The sequence below is a fragment of the Phascolarctos cinereus genome, unplaced genomic scaffold (genome assembly GCF_003287225.1).
Source record: "Phascolarctos cinereus isolate Bilbo 61053 unplaced genomic scaffold, phaCin_HiC Scaffold_4;HRSCAF=312, whole genome shotgun sequence".
In the NCBI taxonomy this organism is placed as follows: domain Eukaryota; kingdom Metazoa; phylum Chordata; class Mammalia; order Diprotodontia; family Phascolarctidae; genus Phascolarctos; species Phascolarctos cinereus.
Window position 1 is genome coordinate 6570153 of NW_027555847.1, and position 15619 is coordinate 6585771.

General features: G+C 44.6%; 1 protein-coding gene across 2 annotated transcripts in view; it reads left to right on the forward strand.

Annotated features, from left to right (window-relative positions):
* Nucleotides 1-15619, forward strand: part of GLI3 (GLI family zinc finger 3) — a 283642-nt gene that overhangs the window by 92353 nt on the left and 175670 nt on the right. Inside the window, exons 1-2 of one of the 2 annotated variants that reach the window (XM_020964430.2) lie at nt 1543-1709; nt 7703-7945. In XM_020964430.2, the coding sequence (XP_020820089.1) occupies nt 7756-7945 (190 nt within the window). In that variant the 5' untranslated portion in view covers nt 1543-1709; nt 7703-7755. Of the gene's footprint in view, nt 1-1542; nt 1710-7702; nt 7946-15619 lie in introns of those variants that run through there. The other variant, XM_020964429.2, reaches the window with a different exon arrangement.

Sequence of the window (15619 nt, forward strand, 5' to 3'; positions counted from 1 at the left end):
AGCACTGGCTTATTATATGAAACTATTAACAGCTATGGCCCATGCCTGAGAAACTGGTCACAAATTTGCACCCAGATAGTCCCGGGCTGGGAGTGGAATTCTGGTCCAGGGCTGCTGGCATTCATGTGCTCTGCCAAGGCTTGCTTTCCCCGTGCTTTTAAGGAAGACGGAGCTCGGCTTGTAGGGTGGCCCCAAAGTGACAAGCCGCCTATGCTCTGGCCAGGCAGGCCCCAGTATTTTAGCGAGTTTGACGCTGCCGCTGCTGAGCGGGTGACATCATTCTGTATAGCAATTGCTCGGTTTCCCCAGCCCAAGTCGGTCTTAAACATGGCCCTGTTGTTTCTTTATTACAGGTTTCTCTCCATAAGCAATCTGAGCATTTAAGCATGCAGGGGAAAAAAAAAAAGGCAAACCCACCACATCCCTCTTGCCCCCATCATTTTGGCTCTCAGTAAGCTAAGAGCCACTTTGCTGGGAAAGACCGATATTCTGACTTGGGTTTTGTGATTTAATGATGGAGAGTTTCCTTAGTAAACCAAATGCCGAGGACGAGAATGCTTATCTTACATGCAGACCTTGCACATAAAAGGCATTTCATGCCATCAATTGTTCACTTAATGAGCTATAGGAAGTGTAGGCCCGGGAAGGGATTGAGCTGCGCGCGCCATTATTGCGAGGAGTATTCCGAAATGCCAGAAAGAGGACGTAAGCTCTGATCAGGGAGACTGTGAGCACAATTACCTTCCTTTTCAAATCCTTCTGCGACACTGCAGGAGGAAAAAGGACTTTGAAACTTGAAAGGCGAGAGCTTGCTTTCAACCTCAAAAGCTCGGAGGAAAGGGTTCTGAAATTTGCTCACTATTCCCAATTCACCATTAGCCTGTTTCTTCCTTTAGCCTCAAGGCATTCTCTGCTTTTTGAAAAGATGTTAAGAAATTCAGTCACAATAGAGAGCCGAGTTTTGAACATGTTTCCCTGGGTCCATTGAGGTCTGGGCCTCAGCCTTTGTGCCGCGTGAATTGAGCTGAGCAGCTCTCTCGTTGGGGAAACGTGAATGAGCAGCCAGCCTCTGTGCACTCACCAAGTCTGGCAGAGAAAAGCCCCCCGCCCCCCCCCCCCGCCTTTCTTTCCCCAGTGTGCATTCCTATACAAGCCCGCTGGAGTGTCAGGCCAGGCAGGGAGACAGCGGCACAGAGAGACTGCCTGCTCTTAAGTCAATACAGCCTGCTTGGTTTATATCAACTCTTGTTAAGTTTGTCTTGTAATTGAAACTGCTGTTGACCTTGCTGGGAGACCATTTGTCGTGCCCCCCCCCCCCCATTTATTTAGCATAAACTGGAATAATAAACCCTCCTTCTCGGGGGCTGATTGTGATAGGGTGACATTAGTTTGATTTAATGATTAGCAGCCTGACCCCGGCTCCTAGAGAGAAGCAGCCTCAATGGGGAGAGTTCACTAGGAAGCCGCACCCAGCCGGAATACTAATGAGCTTGTTAAACTTAGCAGAGCCCCAGCCGCTCTTAATTCCTCTAATGGGAGCCGCACAGCCTCTCGGAGGGAGACAGAGACACAGGCTGGGGACCTCGAGGAAGGCATTTCTGCAGAGCCAGAGCATCCCAGCCAGGATGAGAGAAAGAGAGTGAACGAGTGAGCAGGCAAGCGTACAGACAGAGCAGATCTAGCCAGCAGGGGCTTGGTGGGACTAAGATGTAAGTACCGCCGGCTGGCCTGGGGGACTGGGGCTGGGGGGTGGTTTGCTCAGCCAACTTAGGATCGGACAGTACAGTTTACGAACAAGAACAGAAAGCAGAAGCTGAAAAGGGTATAGGCAGCTCCTGAAACCCGGTCATATCCTTAGGGGGGCCTGGTTGGTCATGGCTTGGGAGGGTTCGGAAATGGGAAGAAAGAAGTCTTTGAAAGTTGGACCTTTGGTTCTTTAAGGACAAGGACAGTTTCTGCTCTTATCCAGGATGGGCTAGGCTTCCAGAATATACACGTTTAAACTCAATGACTCATCACAACTTTTTTTTCTATTGAAAAAAAAACATGCTTTAAAGTTTGAAAGGGACGTTTTGTAAGAAAGTCAGCGCCGCCTGCTTTTTGGAACGGTTAGCTAGATGTTAATGTAGTGGAGACTTGGGGATGATTCTCAAATCCAGAAGCTCTGGGGCCATTCTCATGCAGTGGCTGATTAGAGAATTTGGGTTTCCAGGAGGCAGGCATGGAGGGGAGACGGGGACAGGACTGAAGTGGTTTTTCCTTGAAATGTGAATGTAAATCGGCATTTTCTCTTCTGAGTCCCGTCACTGCGAGAGCCAGAACAAGGCAGTCCCAGTGGCCGGGCTTGGCCGGGAGGCGGCCTTGGCACAGGCTGCCAGAGAAGTGGGCTGTTTGCTTGCACTCGGCCACTAGCTTCCCACTTGTTGCCATGGCGGACAGTCTGTTTCTGTCAGTGATTCCGGCTCGCGGTGCCTGTCCGCACTCAGTCTTAAACTTCTTGGCACAATTCAGCCGCGCTGAACAAGATGAGCCAGCTTTCGGCTTTTGGCTCGCTGGAGTGGCTGTAGCAGCCTGGAGAGCCGCAGAATTCCGGCATAGAAAGCTTCGCTTTGAGCGGATAGAGAGGGCTTTCAGTCCACTGACTGATTGGTATTCCAGAGTGCGTGCTCTGTCAAGTTTTGCCTTCGCGATTCCATCAAAAACAACTCTGATCCCGGGCAGCGGCAAACTCGCCATGAAGCTTGTCCTCCCCAGTTCATTTTGTCGCCCTCAAATCCGGGGACTTTGCTTTTTTTTTTTTCCTGACAGAAGTTTATCGATAGAGCATAACGTTGGAACGATGTTTAACAGCCGTACTGCCTCAATTGACTTTGCTCTCTGCCAAAACAAATACTTTCTGTATCAAACTCTTCATTTTTATTGTTTCTTTTTATCATTTTATTGCTTCTTTTTTTCTTACATTTTTAGTTTCCTTATAGGAAGAAAGCAGTTTACCTAAAAATGAACTTGGGTTTCTTTCCCCCCAGAAGCAATCACGGAAGAGGGGGAGGGGAGAGGGAAGAATGAAAGAAAAGGAAAAAAAAAATCCTGCCGCCAACCGAAAACAAAACCCAGAGGTCAGCCTCAAGTGATGAAACTTGATTCCTAATACCCAACTTGAGAGAGGCTGAGTACAGACCTATTGAATTATCACATAAATATTTACACCTTCGAGGAGCTAAGTTTATGCTTGGACCGCAGTTGGGACATAGGGAAAGTTAATTTTGGAAGCAGGATGAAAATGCTGAAACTCATTTTGAAAACAGAAATAGACAAATACAGCTTGTCCAAACCGATCCACCCAGACTGAGGGTTGCTTCTACAGCTCAGCAGCCCCAGTCTTCTCCTTGGTCCTTAACTATTTTCTCCAGAAATACATCCCCCACCTCTTTCTTAAGAAATTGGTACTTCATTGGGAAAAGTTCACTTGAGGTTGAAGGCTGACATAAAAGTCTTGAGCCAGAGAGTAAATGAGTGGAAAATCTGACTTCGGCTGTGTCTCTATTATATAAGAATTTTTATAAAACCTAATATAAGTTTTAGTGTGTTAGGCACCCTTTCACTTTTACATAACTGCAAACCCCCTGTGTCTCCAGCTTGTTAAGGCCGAATGTAGACTCATGCCTGGAAGCGTTAACCAGAAGGATGGAAAAGGGGGGGTGTGTGCGTCTTTTTTAAAATAAAAAGTTAATACAAACATTACTTGAACAGCTTTAAAAAAAATCAATATGCTAAAATGTGTGTGTAGAGGGAGATTACTCCCCAATTCCAGGCATTCTTTTGAGTTCTTTGACAGATTAAACTAGTAATTTATCCCTTAATTATTGGGTTTGGAGGAATAGAGATCTGCCCAAAACAATGGGACAATAATGTTTCACGACTTGTTTGAAGGAGTCAGCAAATCTGCAGCCTCAGATCCAAGCCCAGGCCATTCTGCATTCAAGGGCTGTTGCCCATTTGCCAAGTTGGGGGGGGGGCCCTACAAACTTATTTCTTATTCTTTCACTCCCTCCTCCTGGGGAGACTGACAAAGCCTTTAGGTGCCAGCGATAAGCTCCTTCTCCTGGGCTTTGGGAGTTCAGGACTCTCAAATGCAATCCAAACTTTCAGGAATGGTGCGTGGGGATGTGCAGTGGGGGTGGGCTGCAGGGGTTCATACCTGAAGCTCCTCTTGTGTGTGCCCACAAGTCCCCTAAGACCAAGAAAACATTGTGGTTATGGTGTTAACCCCCTCCACATGTCAATTATAGCAGTCTTCCCCACTTGAGATGGCTTGTGTTAGTGATAATGTACTTTGTAATTTAATGACAACACCAATGATTAATAATAATAATGATAATAATAAAGAATAATAGTGACAGCTTGCATTTCTGTAGCATCTGAAGGCTTACAAAACATTTTTGTACATTATATCATTCTCATGTCATGATAACCCTGTGAGGTAAAGACTGAAGTTTTTATTATCCACATTTGACAGATGAAGAAATTGAGGCAGGGAGATATTAACTATCTTGCTCGCAGCTAAGCAGTGATGGAGGCACAGTTATTTGAACATAAGTTTTCCTGATTCTGAGCCCAGGCTACTGTGCTCATGTATTGGCTATCCTAATTACAGAAGGGAAAGGAATATGCATTTATTAAACACTTACTATGTACCAGGCGCTGTACTAAGCACTTTGTAGATATTTTCTTACTGGATGCATAGAATGTTAGTCCTTGAGAACAGAATCTTTTGCTTTCTTTTTTGTTGTGTTTTTAATTCATGGTATCTAGTGTGGTACCTGGAAAAATGTAAGCATTTATTATTTAGACATTGAATTGGTAGCATGGAACAGTAGAAAGAGACAGAGGACTTGGGTTCGAATCCTAACTGCTGTGATCGTGGGCCCTTAATTTCTTCATCTACAAAATTTCAGGTTTGGATTAGATGACCTCGAATGCCCCTTCCACCACTAAACCTCTAATCTGGTGATGCCATGAGTCACTTGGGGTATTTCCTTGGGGTTCCCAATTGTATATGCTATGGCATGCAGCCTCACATTTGGTGAGGAAGCCCCATCCAAACTGATGGGGCTGAGGCAGGGAGAGTGCACTGACCTCCAGCAGATACATGCCCTTGTGGAGAAGCTTGCTGGTTCAGTTTGATGGGCTCATGACCAGCTTCTCTTTCATCTGCACTAAAGCCAGGGCTTTCGGATAGGCCCAGATGTTGACCCAGACACGTCACAACTGGTTTGTCCCTATTAGAGTTCCGTGGTGGAGCTCGATCCACTGGCTGACTAGGGCCAGGATATATAGTCCGGCGAGGGTACACCTTTGACAGCTGCATTCCAGAGACAGCAGTTGAACTCGGTTCCAGTGCTGGGGGGTTTTACTGAACAGGCAACTGGTTTCACCTTCTAAGTCAGATGCTAATGTAGTGGAGACTTGGGGGTGATTCTCAAATCCAGAAGCTCTGGGGCCATTCTCATGCAGTGGCTGATTAGAGAATTTGGGTTTCCAGGAGGCAGGCATGGAGGGGAGACGGGGACAGGACTGAAGTGGTTTTTCCTTGAAATGTGAATGTAAATCGGCATTTTCTCTTCTGAGTCCCATCACTGCGAGAGCCAGAACAAGGCAGTCCCAGTGGCCGGGCTTGGCCGGGAGGCGGCCTTGGCACAGGCTGCCAGAGAACTGGGCTGTTTGCTTACATGATGTGTGGTTTTAGCAATGTACCCCAGTCACCTTTGGTTTCGTGTAGGGACAGGCTTTCCCAAGATGGTGGCTATTAGTTTCTTGGTGAGGGGGTGGGGAAAGCGGAAGGTCCTTGGCAAGGGATTTCTGGATCAGAGGCAATTGATGGGTTAAGGTAACTGGAGCTTCTCGGGCATCTGACATTTTTACACATCTTTTGTTGTGTGCCCCTAAACTGTAAGCTCTTTGAAGGCAGACACTTTTTTGTTTGTGTGTGTTTGTCTTTTTATCCCCAATGCGTAGCACACACTTGTGCGTAATACTGAATTGGACCACAAAGATAGGGGTAGAGAAGCAGTATGCAACTTCCCATAGTGAAATACACACAGTAGGTGCTTCCTAAATACTTTGGGGGGATTTGCATGTGAGCCTTATGCTGGGACATGTGTGTAAATCCGCATAACTTGCACAGCCCTTCTGTCTTATGCCACTTTGTTGCTCAAGAAGCTTCAATGCTTTCCGATAATCTCTAAGATAAAATATGGATTCCTATGCTATTTTAATGCCCTATACAATTTGGCCCCCACTCCTCTTTCTAGACAGCTCATTTTAGTGGCCCTCAGCACTCGGTGTTTCAGCCAACACGTCCTACACACTGTTCCTTGTACAGGATGTATCTCTCACCTCCGTGCCTTTGCCCAGACTGCTCCTCATCCCTGGCACATTCTCTCTCCTCACCTTTTCCTCTTGGAATCCCCTGTTTCCTCCAGGGTTAATTTCAAAGGCCATTCCCCATGTGGAGCCTTTCCTGATCTCCCACACCCACCTCATCTGGATGTTCTGTCCCTCCAAAATTATCTTGATTCCACTTTGCACATAAGCTGCATTTACTTTTCAGTGTCACCTGTTATTTTTCCTTAGTGGGAAATAAGCTCTTTAGGGTCAAGGACCATTTCCCTTTTGGCTTTGTATGTCCAGCCTAAAGCTTAGAATGGTTTTTGGCCATTAGAGTCCTGGCATAAAGGTTTGTTGGATTGCATTGGCTTTTCATGGCTGTAGGAAGGACAAACATGCAGTTTGGTGCTGGGAGGGCCCACGGAAGGTACTGCATCAATGTTGCTTAGAGTTAAATGGAACATATCTCCATGCTACTCTCCCTGAACATTCAGCCTCTTTGTCCTATTTTTTTTTTCATGGGCATCCCAAGCAATACTTAGTTATTTCCTTAGAACCTTTGCCATGGCCGCTCAGAGCTCCTACTGGGGGCATTTTGTTTCCTGATTTCTTCTACTGCTTGCCCTGCTGGCATGACTTTTCCCAAGTGAGTGCTGACCACTTTGAAAAATAAATATTGATTACCTTTGTTTTTGTATCACCTACTTTTGTATCACCTACAATATGTCTGTCCCTTTGGAATATCTATCCCTCATATTAAAGGAGAAAAAGGAGAGAAAAGTTCAGCAAACCTGGTCAATGTATTGATAAAGTGTATGCTGGCTTTTCAGAAATGTGAAACATCCTCATTCTGGAAAGACAAAGCAACAGCCATGTGTTGACCAGAGTTGGTTTAGTATCACTCATGAATTTCATTCCCCTTACTTGGCTGGCTGTGGACATTGGGATCTTGGAGATATAAATATCTTCTCTGGGGATTTAGTTGAGTGGTCCAAATTTTTATTGGGGGTCCCCCAAGTCATGGGACATACAACATGTTTAAACTGGCTGTTTATGACTTTCTAACATCCCGATAATTCAGTAGTAAATGGAAAACCTGCAGGACAGCATCTGAATTCTCTCTCCCTTCTGTTCTTTCCGCTGACTTGGTGCTCATTCATAATCACAGACACACCAGCACTCCTTCCCTTGAAACTCCCTATCCTATCCAAAGTTGAACAAAGACAAGACATTAGGGCAGGGTCTTGGTTAATATCTGAGAACAATGGAACTAAAAGTGGATTGATAGAGACTTGCATTTTTCTTCCCTCCACAGAGGATGAAAGTCCTGCACAGACCTATTCCCGAGAGAGGAGAAACGCAGTGGCCATGCAGCCTCAAAGTGGGCAGGGACTGGGTAAGATCAGCGAGGAGCCTTCCACGTCCAGTGAGGAGCGAGCCTCGCTAATAAAGAAGGAAATCCATGGATCCATGCCTCACCTTGCAGAGCCCTCCGTGCCATACCGAGGGACAGTGTTCACCATGGACCCCAGGAATGGCTACATGGAGCCCCATTACCGTAAGTCACAGATTCCCCATCCTCAGCAAAAAGTGCAGGGGGGTGATGGCCAGACAGAATTGTGTGGGGCTGTTGGTGTCACGTGCAGGCTTAAATCTTTGGGTGGCATTGATCTTGAAACATTTCCCAAGTCGTTTTGGCTTCTCTTCCCCTTTCCTACTTTCTCCTCACCTCAACTTTTTTTTTTTTTAAGGGAAGCATCTCCTTAAGTCTCCAAAGCACTGGGGGCCACATTGCTTTCAGGCTTCAAGAGTTCAGGCTCATCTGTTGTTAATTCAAAGACCTTCCTGTAACTCTGGTCAGAATGGCTGTACCTGTAGGGGAGTTCTACATGTGGAAGAGATTTTGTGTGTGTGTGTGTGTGTGTGTGTGTGTGTGTGTGTGTGTGTGTGTAGGGGTGGGGGTCATCATTAAACCACAGAAGATTTGAGAAAAAAAACATTCCCATTGATAACTGGAGTTTCTTAGGAGGGAAAGAGGGAGGGGGGAGGAAGGGAGGGAGGGAGGGAGGGAGAGAGAGAGAGAGAAGAGAGAGAGAGAGAGAGAGAGAGAGAGAGAGAGAGGGAGGGAGGGAGGGGGGAGAGAGAGAGAGAGAGAGAGAGAGAGAGAGAGAGAGAGAGAGAGAGAGGGAGGGGGGGAGAGAGAGAGAGGGAGGGAGGGGGAGAGAGAGAGAGAGAGAGAGAGAGAGGGAGGGAGGGAGAGAGAGAGAGAGAGAGAGAGAGAGAGAGAGAGAGAGAGAGAGAGACAGAGAGAGAGAGAGAGAGAGAGGGAGGGAGGGGGGAGAGAGAGAGAGAGAGGAGGGAGGGGGGGGAGAGAGAGAGAGAGAGAGAGAGAGGGAGGGAGGGGGGAGAGAGAGAGAGAGAGAGAGAGAGAGAGAGAGAGAGAGAGAGAGAGAGAGAGAGAGAGAGAGAGAGAGAGTATGAGTTAGGGAGAAAAGAAGAGGAAAATGCAGATTTATTCCTGAGAAGCATAAACTATTAGAAATGAAAGGTTACCTAATGTGGGGGCCTTTCTTTTTCTTCTTAGGCTACTGTCAGAATGGAGACTTCCTTTAAACTTTTTGAGATTCTAATTTTTGAGATATTAATAAAGTGTAAAAATTTCACTACAACCTGAATGCAGATGGATAATTATTTTCTCTCAGGGCAAAATACAATGACTAAGATTTTGGTGTGTGTGTGTGTGTGTGTGTGTGTGTGTGTGTGTGTGTGTGTGTGTGTGTGTGTGGGAGGGAGGGGGATCTGCTTCTAATTAAAAGGTCTTCATTTGTTGGGGGCTAATGGAGTGCACATTGAGGCGTCAAAGCAGGGGCTTGTATATTGCAAATTTATCGCCAAGCCTGAGATGAAGCTTTGCCATTTAACCTCCTTGTCGCTGACGCCAGATTCACCGCCGAGACCCACCGAGACCCGACAAGAAGGCTGGCTTGTGTTTGCCTTCTTCCTCATCATTCAGAAATTTTAGTGTTCTGAGGCAAAAGGTCATTAGCCAGATGACTGATTGGTGAGGACAGCTGATTAGTGCCTGTTTTTTTGCTAAAGAAAGTGCCTAGGATAAAAGCTAATTTCATCCCTTCGTTAGTGAACTTGGAACATGCGGGAATGTTCCCTCATCAGGGTGCAGATCAAAGGGTCTGGCACAACCTAAGCAAGGCTTACCGATTGCTTCTTTCCCCTGACAGAGTAGGATTGTTAATAAAGATGGAAGGTCAATTAATTTTTTTTAATAGTGGTAGTTTGGGTTAGGGGAAAAAGTTATGGGGGTGATCCCAGGCCCTGAATGCTATGTATCTGTTTATGTGAAAGAACCCTGACTCAGTTGGGCCTCAGAATTAGGCCAGAGTTATGGAAGGGAAAGAAGGAACTTGCAGTGTCTGGCCTTAAAATGTTTGAATAAGGTCATCACCAAGCCCAGTGTCTTCACCTTCATCTTACAGACTGGGAAGGTGAGTCCTAGAAAAGGCAAAGGCCTTTCCCAAGGTCAGGCAGAAAGTTGATGTTGGAGTTGGCATAAGGACTGAGGTCTCAGACTCCTCCTGGCCCAAAGCTTGCTCTGCTGAAATGGGATGGCTTTCTGTTGAGCCCTGCACAGATCTCCTGATCACACTGCATCCAGAAGAGCTCCCATTGTGGCAAGAGAGCTTCATAACTGGGGGCACCTGAGAGGTTGTCTAGTCAAAACCCCTCATTTTACAGGAGGAGTGATATACTGAGCCTCAGAGTTCAATGACTTCAGATTATGGGATCCTTGGGGGTTTTGAGTTACGACATAGTGGGGTTTCTACCATGATTCATAATGAATTTGATACTGATGGTCAAGAGCAGTGTTAAAAGTGAATCTGTTATGGCTCAAGGCCCTAGAAGAATTCCCATGAGTTTATTGGATGATAGGATTAGAGCTATACACCCTGGAGGGACCTGAAAGAACCTTCCTTCCATATGCCTCCTGTCCCAGATGAGGGACCTGAAACTAAGCATCTTGGCCAGAGTTACTAACTAGTAAGTGAAAGGTATGGGGGTGGAAGTGAAAAGAAAAGTCAAACAAAAGTCAGGTGTGTCAGGCCTGTGTTCTGGAGACAGATGCATCCCCTGAACCTCTGAGGGCTTGTGCCCACCCCTGACATGATGAGGCATCAGAGAAAGACTGCAGTGGAGGCAAAAAGAGAAGATATATTCTTTAAAATAAAAAAAAAGAAAGAAAAAGGAAAAAAATCCCAGATGCATTTCTGTTTTCAAAAATCTTCTGTTCACTTGCAGTATGAGTCTGCCGGAACACAAATATATGGAATTACAGAGGTAGAGGGGCCCTTGAAGTCATTGCGACGCCCTTCTGCAGGCCCCTCATTAAATAATCCCGTGCAGAAAAATCCCTGCTTAGTTTGAAAGGATTGCTAGAGCAACAAATTTGATTAAGTGCCTACTGTGGGCAAAGCGCTGGGAGTAACCAGACCAAATGAAAAGCGGTCCCTGTCTGTAAGGAGCTGACGTTCTACTTGGGTGAGAGGGTGGTCAGTGGATGCCTGGGGATGACAATATATAAAGAGCTAAGAAGATTCCTGATGGTTTGAGGAGGGAGGGAGCATGGAAAGTATTCTAGCTCCAAGCAACATTGATGTGTAGGGAGTTCTTCCTGCTACCTACACAAAACCCCTCATGCTTCACGCTTTTCCTCTGTTGACCTCAGTGATATGTAGCTGGGTGGGCAGCCTGTTGGGTTACTCTATCCCCTTGGACAATACCTGGAGCAGACAGTCAGTGGATGGTGAGCCAGTCTCAGAATCCCACAGGAAGAAGAGAATGCTGGCTTCCACTGAAGGAATGGAGAGAGACTTTTCCTGATCCTAAGCTGCTATTTGGTTCCAAAACCATTGTTTTTCATACTAGTATCCTTCCAGTGCCATATGGCTGTAAATGAAGGGTCACCCTGCATCTCTCAGAAGATACATTGTAGCAAGTGACCCCAAAATCATGGAAATCCACATGACCAGTCTAAATAGACTGGAGCATAGCCATAGTGTTGGCTGCTGGGGGAAAAATGGCATTATAGACATTCTTGAGAGCAAGGAAAAAGAGGAGGGCTGGTTATGTAGTCAGAAACACATGGGCAGGGGAACAGCCCAGCTGGACTATAGCAATAGCCACTGGTGGGTCTTCCTGCCTCCGGTCTCTCCTTACTCCAATCTGTCCTCCATTCAGCCACCAAAGTGATTTTTTTTTCTAAAGCTGAGGTCCTGTCTGTTCCCCTTCCCCACTCAAAGTTCAGTGGCTTCTTGTCATCTCTGAGATCAAATACAAAATCCTCTGCTTGGCATTCAAAGCTCTTCATAACCCAGGCCCTTCTACCTTTCCAGTTCACTTTATTCTCCATCACATAGTTTTCTGTCCTGCAACACTGGCCTCCTGTCGGTTCCGTGAACACAACCCTTCATCTCTGCACTCTGGGCATATTCTCTGACTGTCCCCATAGCTAGAATGCTCTCCCTCTTCATCTCTGCCTATTGGCTTCCTTTAAGTCCCAAATAAAATTCCACTTTTTACAGGAAGCCATTCACAACTCTATTCTTTCTAATGCCTTTCTTTAGTAAATGATTTCCTAGTTAGCCTGTATATGGTTTGTTTGCAAATATTTGCTTTCTTATTGTCTCCCCAATTATATTGTAAGCTCCTTGAGGGCAAGGACTGTGTTTTGCCTCTTTTTGTATCCTCAGCACTTAGCACAGTGCCTGTCACATAGTAGGCACTTAATAAATGTTTATTGATGAATTGCATCCATGGAATCTACAGATTCCAAGATCTGTGGATCTTAATAAAAGGGCAGCTTCTGATGCATTGGCTGGATCCTCTTTGATTGGTTTATGAAGAAACATGGTCCAGAACTGCCCAGGATGAGAAGATGTGGATGGGTTGAGGTCTGCTCTGCTAGAAGGAATAACTATGCAAAAGAGTTCACAGATCTACTGGAAGTATCAGGGTCACCCAATCACACGCAGCTCTATTCATCTTTCCTCTGAGATTGAGCACAGCTGGTCATCATACTTCATAGGAATGTTCCTTGCAGTTCAATAATTTTATTAAGTTTCTCTTGGATAACTGGTCTATGGTCCATCCCTGTTCTCACAGGCATTACTTTGTCCTGGTTCTGGAAATGCTTACCAATTTTCTACATAAGCCTTTTTTGTTAATTGGCCATATTCTTAAATAGATTTGGGGGCCAATCTTTTCCATAGCAGGAATGCATTCTGAGTAGTGTTTAGCTGTAAGCTATGAGCCGCTGTTGCCTTTAAGGAATTGAAAGTGAAAATCTCAAGGACAATGGAGAGGTGTTTGGTGAGTGTGAGCAGGATGCAGTACACAGCTAAGCAAGAACACTGAAGCAGAATTGAATTGCAGTGTGCAGTGTCATCAGGGAAATATATGAACTGATAAGTCCGTCAGTCAGCAAATATGTATTAAGTCCCTTCTTTGTGCCAGGCACCATGCTTAGTGCTAGAGACACAAGGACTAAAGCTGCCCTCAAATAACTTACATTCTATTGGGGAGCAGGAGGTAGTTATATACATATGTAAAAATATGCAAAATAAATACAATGTCCATTTAGGGGGCATCAGTTTCTCTGAGGGATTAGAAAAGGTTTAATGTAGATCGCAGAACTGGAGGGGAGTTTTGAAGGATTATAAGAGGAAGTTGGACTGGCCTCTTGGTGAAAGTAAGAGGAACAAGCATTACTATGCACACTCCCCTCCACTTATCAAAGCTCTTCCTTGCATACTTCTTTTATGTGAGAATTTTTTTTCCTATTCTACCACTCCCTTCCCCCTTCTCCAGTACATTCCTGTTTCTCACCACTTCATTTTATTTGGAGATCATTCCAATATAATCAACTCACATTCATGCCCTTTGTCTATGTGAGCTTCTTTGAACTGCTCTAATGATGACAAAGTTCTTAGGAGTTATATGAATCACCTTCCCATATAGGAATGTAAACAGTTTAGCTTTATTGAGTCTCATGATTTCTCTTTCATGTTTACCTTTTTATGCATCTCTTGAGTCTTGTGTTTGAATGTCAAATTTTTTATTCAGTGCTGATCATATCAGAAATGCTTGAAAGTTCTCTATTTTATGAAATATCTGTAATTTCCTCTAGAACATTATATTCAGTTTTGGTGGGTAGGTGATTCTGGATTGTAATCCCTAGCTCCTTTGCCTTCTGGAATATCATATTCCAAGGCCTTTGCTCCTTTAATGTGGAAGCTGCTAAATCTTGTGTGATCCTGACTGTGGCTCCACAATATTTGAATTATTTCTACCTTGCTGCTTGCAATATTTCCTTCTTGACCTTGGAGCTCTGGAATTTGGCTATAATATTTCTGGGAGTTTTCATTTTGGAATCTCTTTCAGAAAATGATCAGATGATTCTTTCAATTTCTATTTTATCCTCTGGATCTAAGATATTGGGGCAATTTTCCTTTAGAATTTCATGAAATGTGATGTGTAGGCTCTTTTGTTAACCATGGCTTTCTGGTAGTCCAGTCTTTCTTAAATTATCTCTCCTTGATCTATTTTCCAGGTCAGTTGTTTTTCTAACAAGATATTTCATATTTTCTTCTATTTTTTTATTCTTTTGACTTTGTTTTGTTGTTTTTGATGTCTTATAGAATCATTTGCTTCCGGTTGCCCAATTCTAATTGTTAAAGAATGATTTTCTTCAGTGAACTTTTGTACCTCTTTTCCATTTGGCCAGTTCTGCTTTTTAAGGGGTTCTTTTCTTTAGTGGACTTTTGTGGCTATTTTACCGTTAGGTCAATTCTTTTTTTTAAAGGTATTGTTTTCTTCAGTTTGTTCTTATATTTCTTCTGCTAAGCTATTAATTCTCTTTTCATAATTTTCTTGCATCCCTTTCATTTATTTTCCCATTTTTCCTCTACAAATTCTATCTTTTTCTTCAACTCTTTCAGGAATTCTTATTGGGCTTAAGTCCAACTAGCATTTTCCTTTGAGACTTTGGTTGTAGAATTGTCGTCTTCCTCTCACATCGTGTCTTGGTCTTCTCTGCCACCATACTTGATTTTTATGGTCAAGTTCTTTTTTTTTTTAATTGTTAGCTCATTTTTTTCTAGCATATTTCTTGACTTTGAACTTTATGTTAAGGTTGGGCTCTGGTCACCTAGACGAGCCAAGGCACTGTCCCAAGCTTCAGACTTTTTGTGTTACTATTTTCAGAGCTGGTTCTAGAGGTCTGCAAGTTTTTGGTGTTTGCAAGATGATGTGATCCAGGGAGAGATGTGGTAACTGCTGCACTGGTCCGTGCTCTGGTTTTGACCCAGCAAGGGTCCCTGCTCAACAGTTGAACTAAGATCAGGCCCCCTGCTCCCTTGTGACCAACCACAAATACTCTTCTCTTCCCTGGATGGGCAACCCAGAATTTCTATGAGCAATAGAATTGCCAATCAGCACCAGCTTCACCCCGTGCCAGGAGAGGGTCCACTGGAATGTCCTTCTGACCAGTTGTCTCACTCCCCTTATCACCTCTATTCTGAGAGCTCTTGACGCTGCTGCTATGGCCACTATGGTGCCAGTCTCCAAGGCCCTTCACTGGTGTTGCTGCTGTACTCTGGGCTTGCACCCATTCCACTGACAGACCTCTCCTGCTGACCAGCAGACCTAAAGATCTAAATTGTCTTAGGCTAGAACAATGTCTCACTCTGACCTTTTTTTTTTTTTTTGGCTCTGCTGCTCCAAAATTTCATTTGGGGAGTTATTTTTAAGTTGTTTGGAAGAATGTTTGGGGAATGATTGGAAGGTTGCTCCTTCTAATCTGCCATGTTGTCCCTATCTCCTTGGGTTTACTTTCATCATCCAGTTTTCTTCAGGCTAGCTTGCTTCAGTTTGTATCTTTACCACTTGATGATCCATATGGGGACAAGGATCTCTTAGAAAATAGAATAAATATGGTGGAAGCTGTAGGAGAATACTTTTCAGAGATGGACTTGACTGATGCTTTGGACCTTGCCCTTTGTCAGTAGGTCAGGGAACTGTCATAGCCATAGTCCACCTTAACGATGGAGGGGAATTTGACAGAATTTTTCATGATGTTGTCATGGACAAGATGGAGAAGTATGGTCTGGGCCCAATCATCCAGCAAGGAGAATATGAGACTCCTTGACTCTTTGTCTGA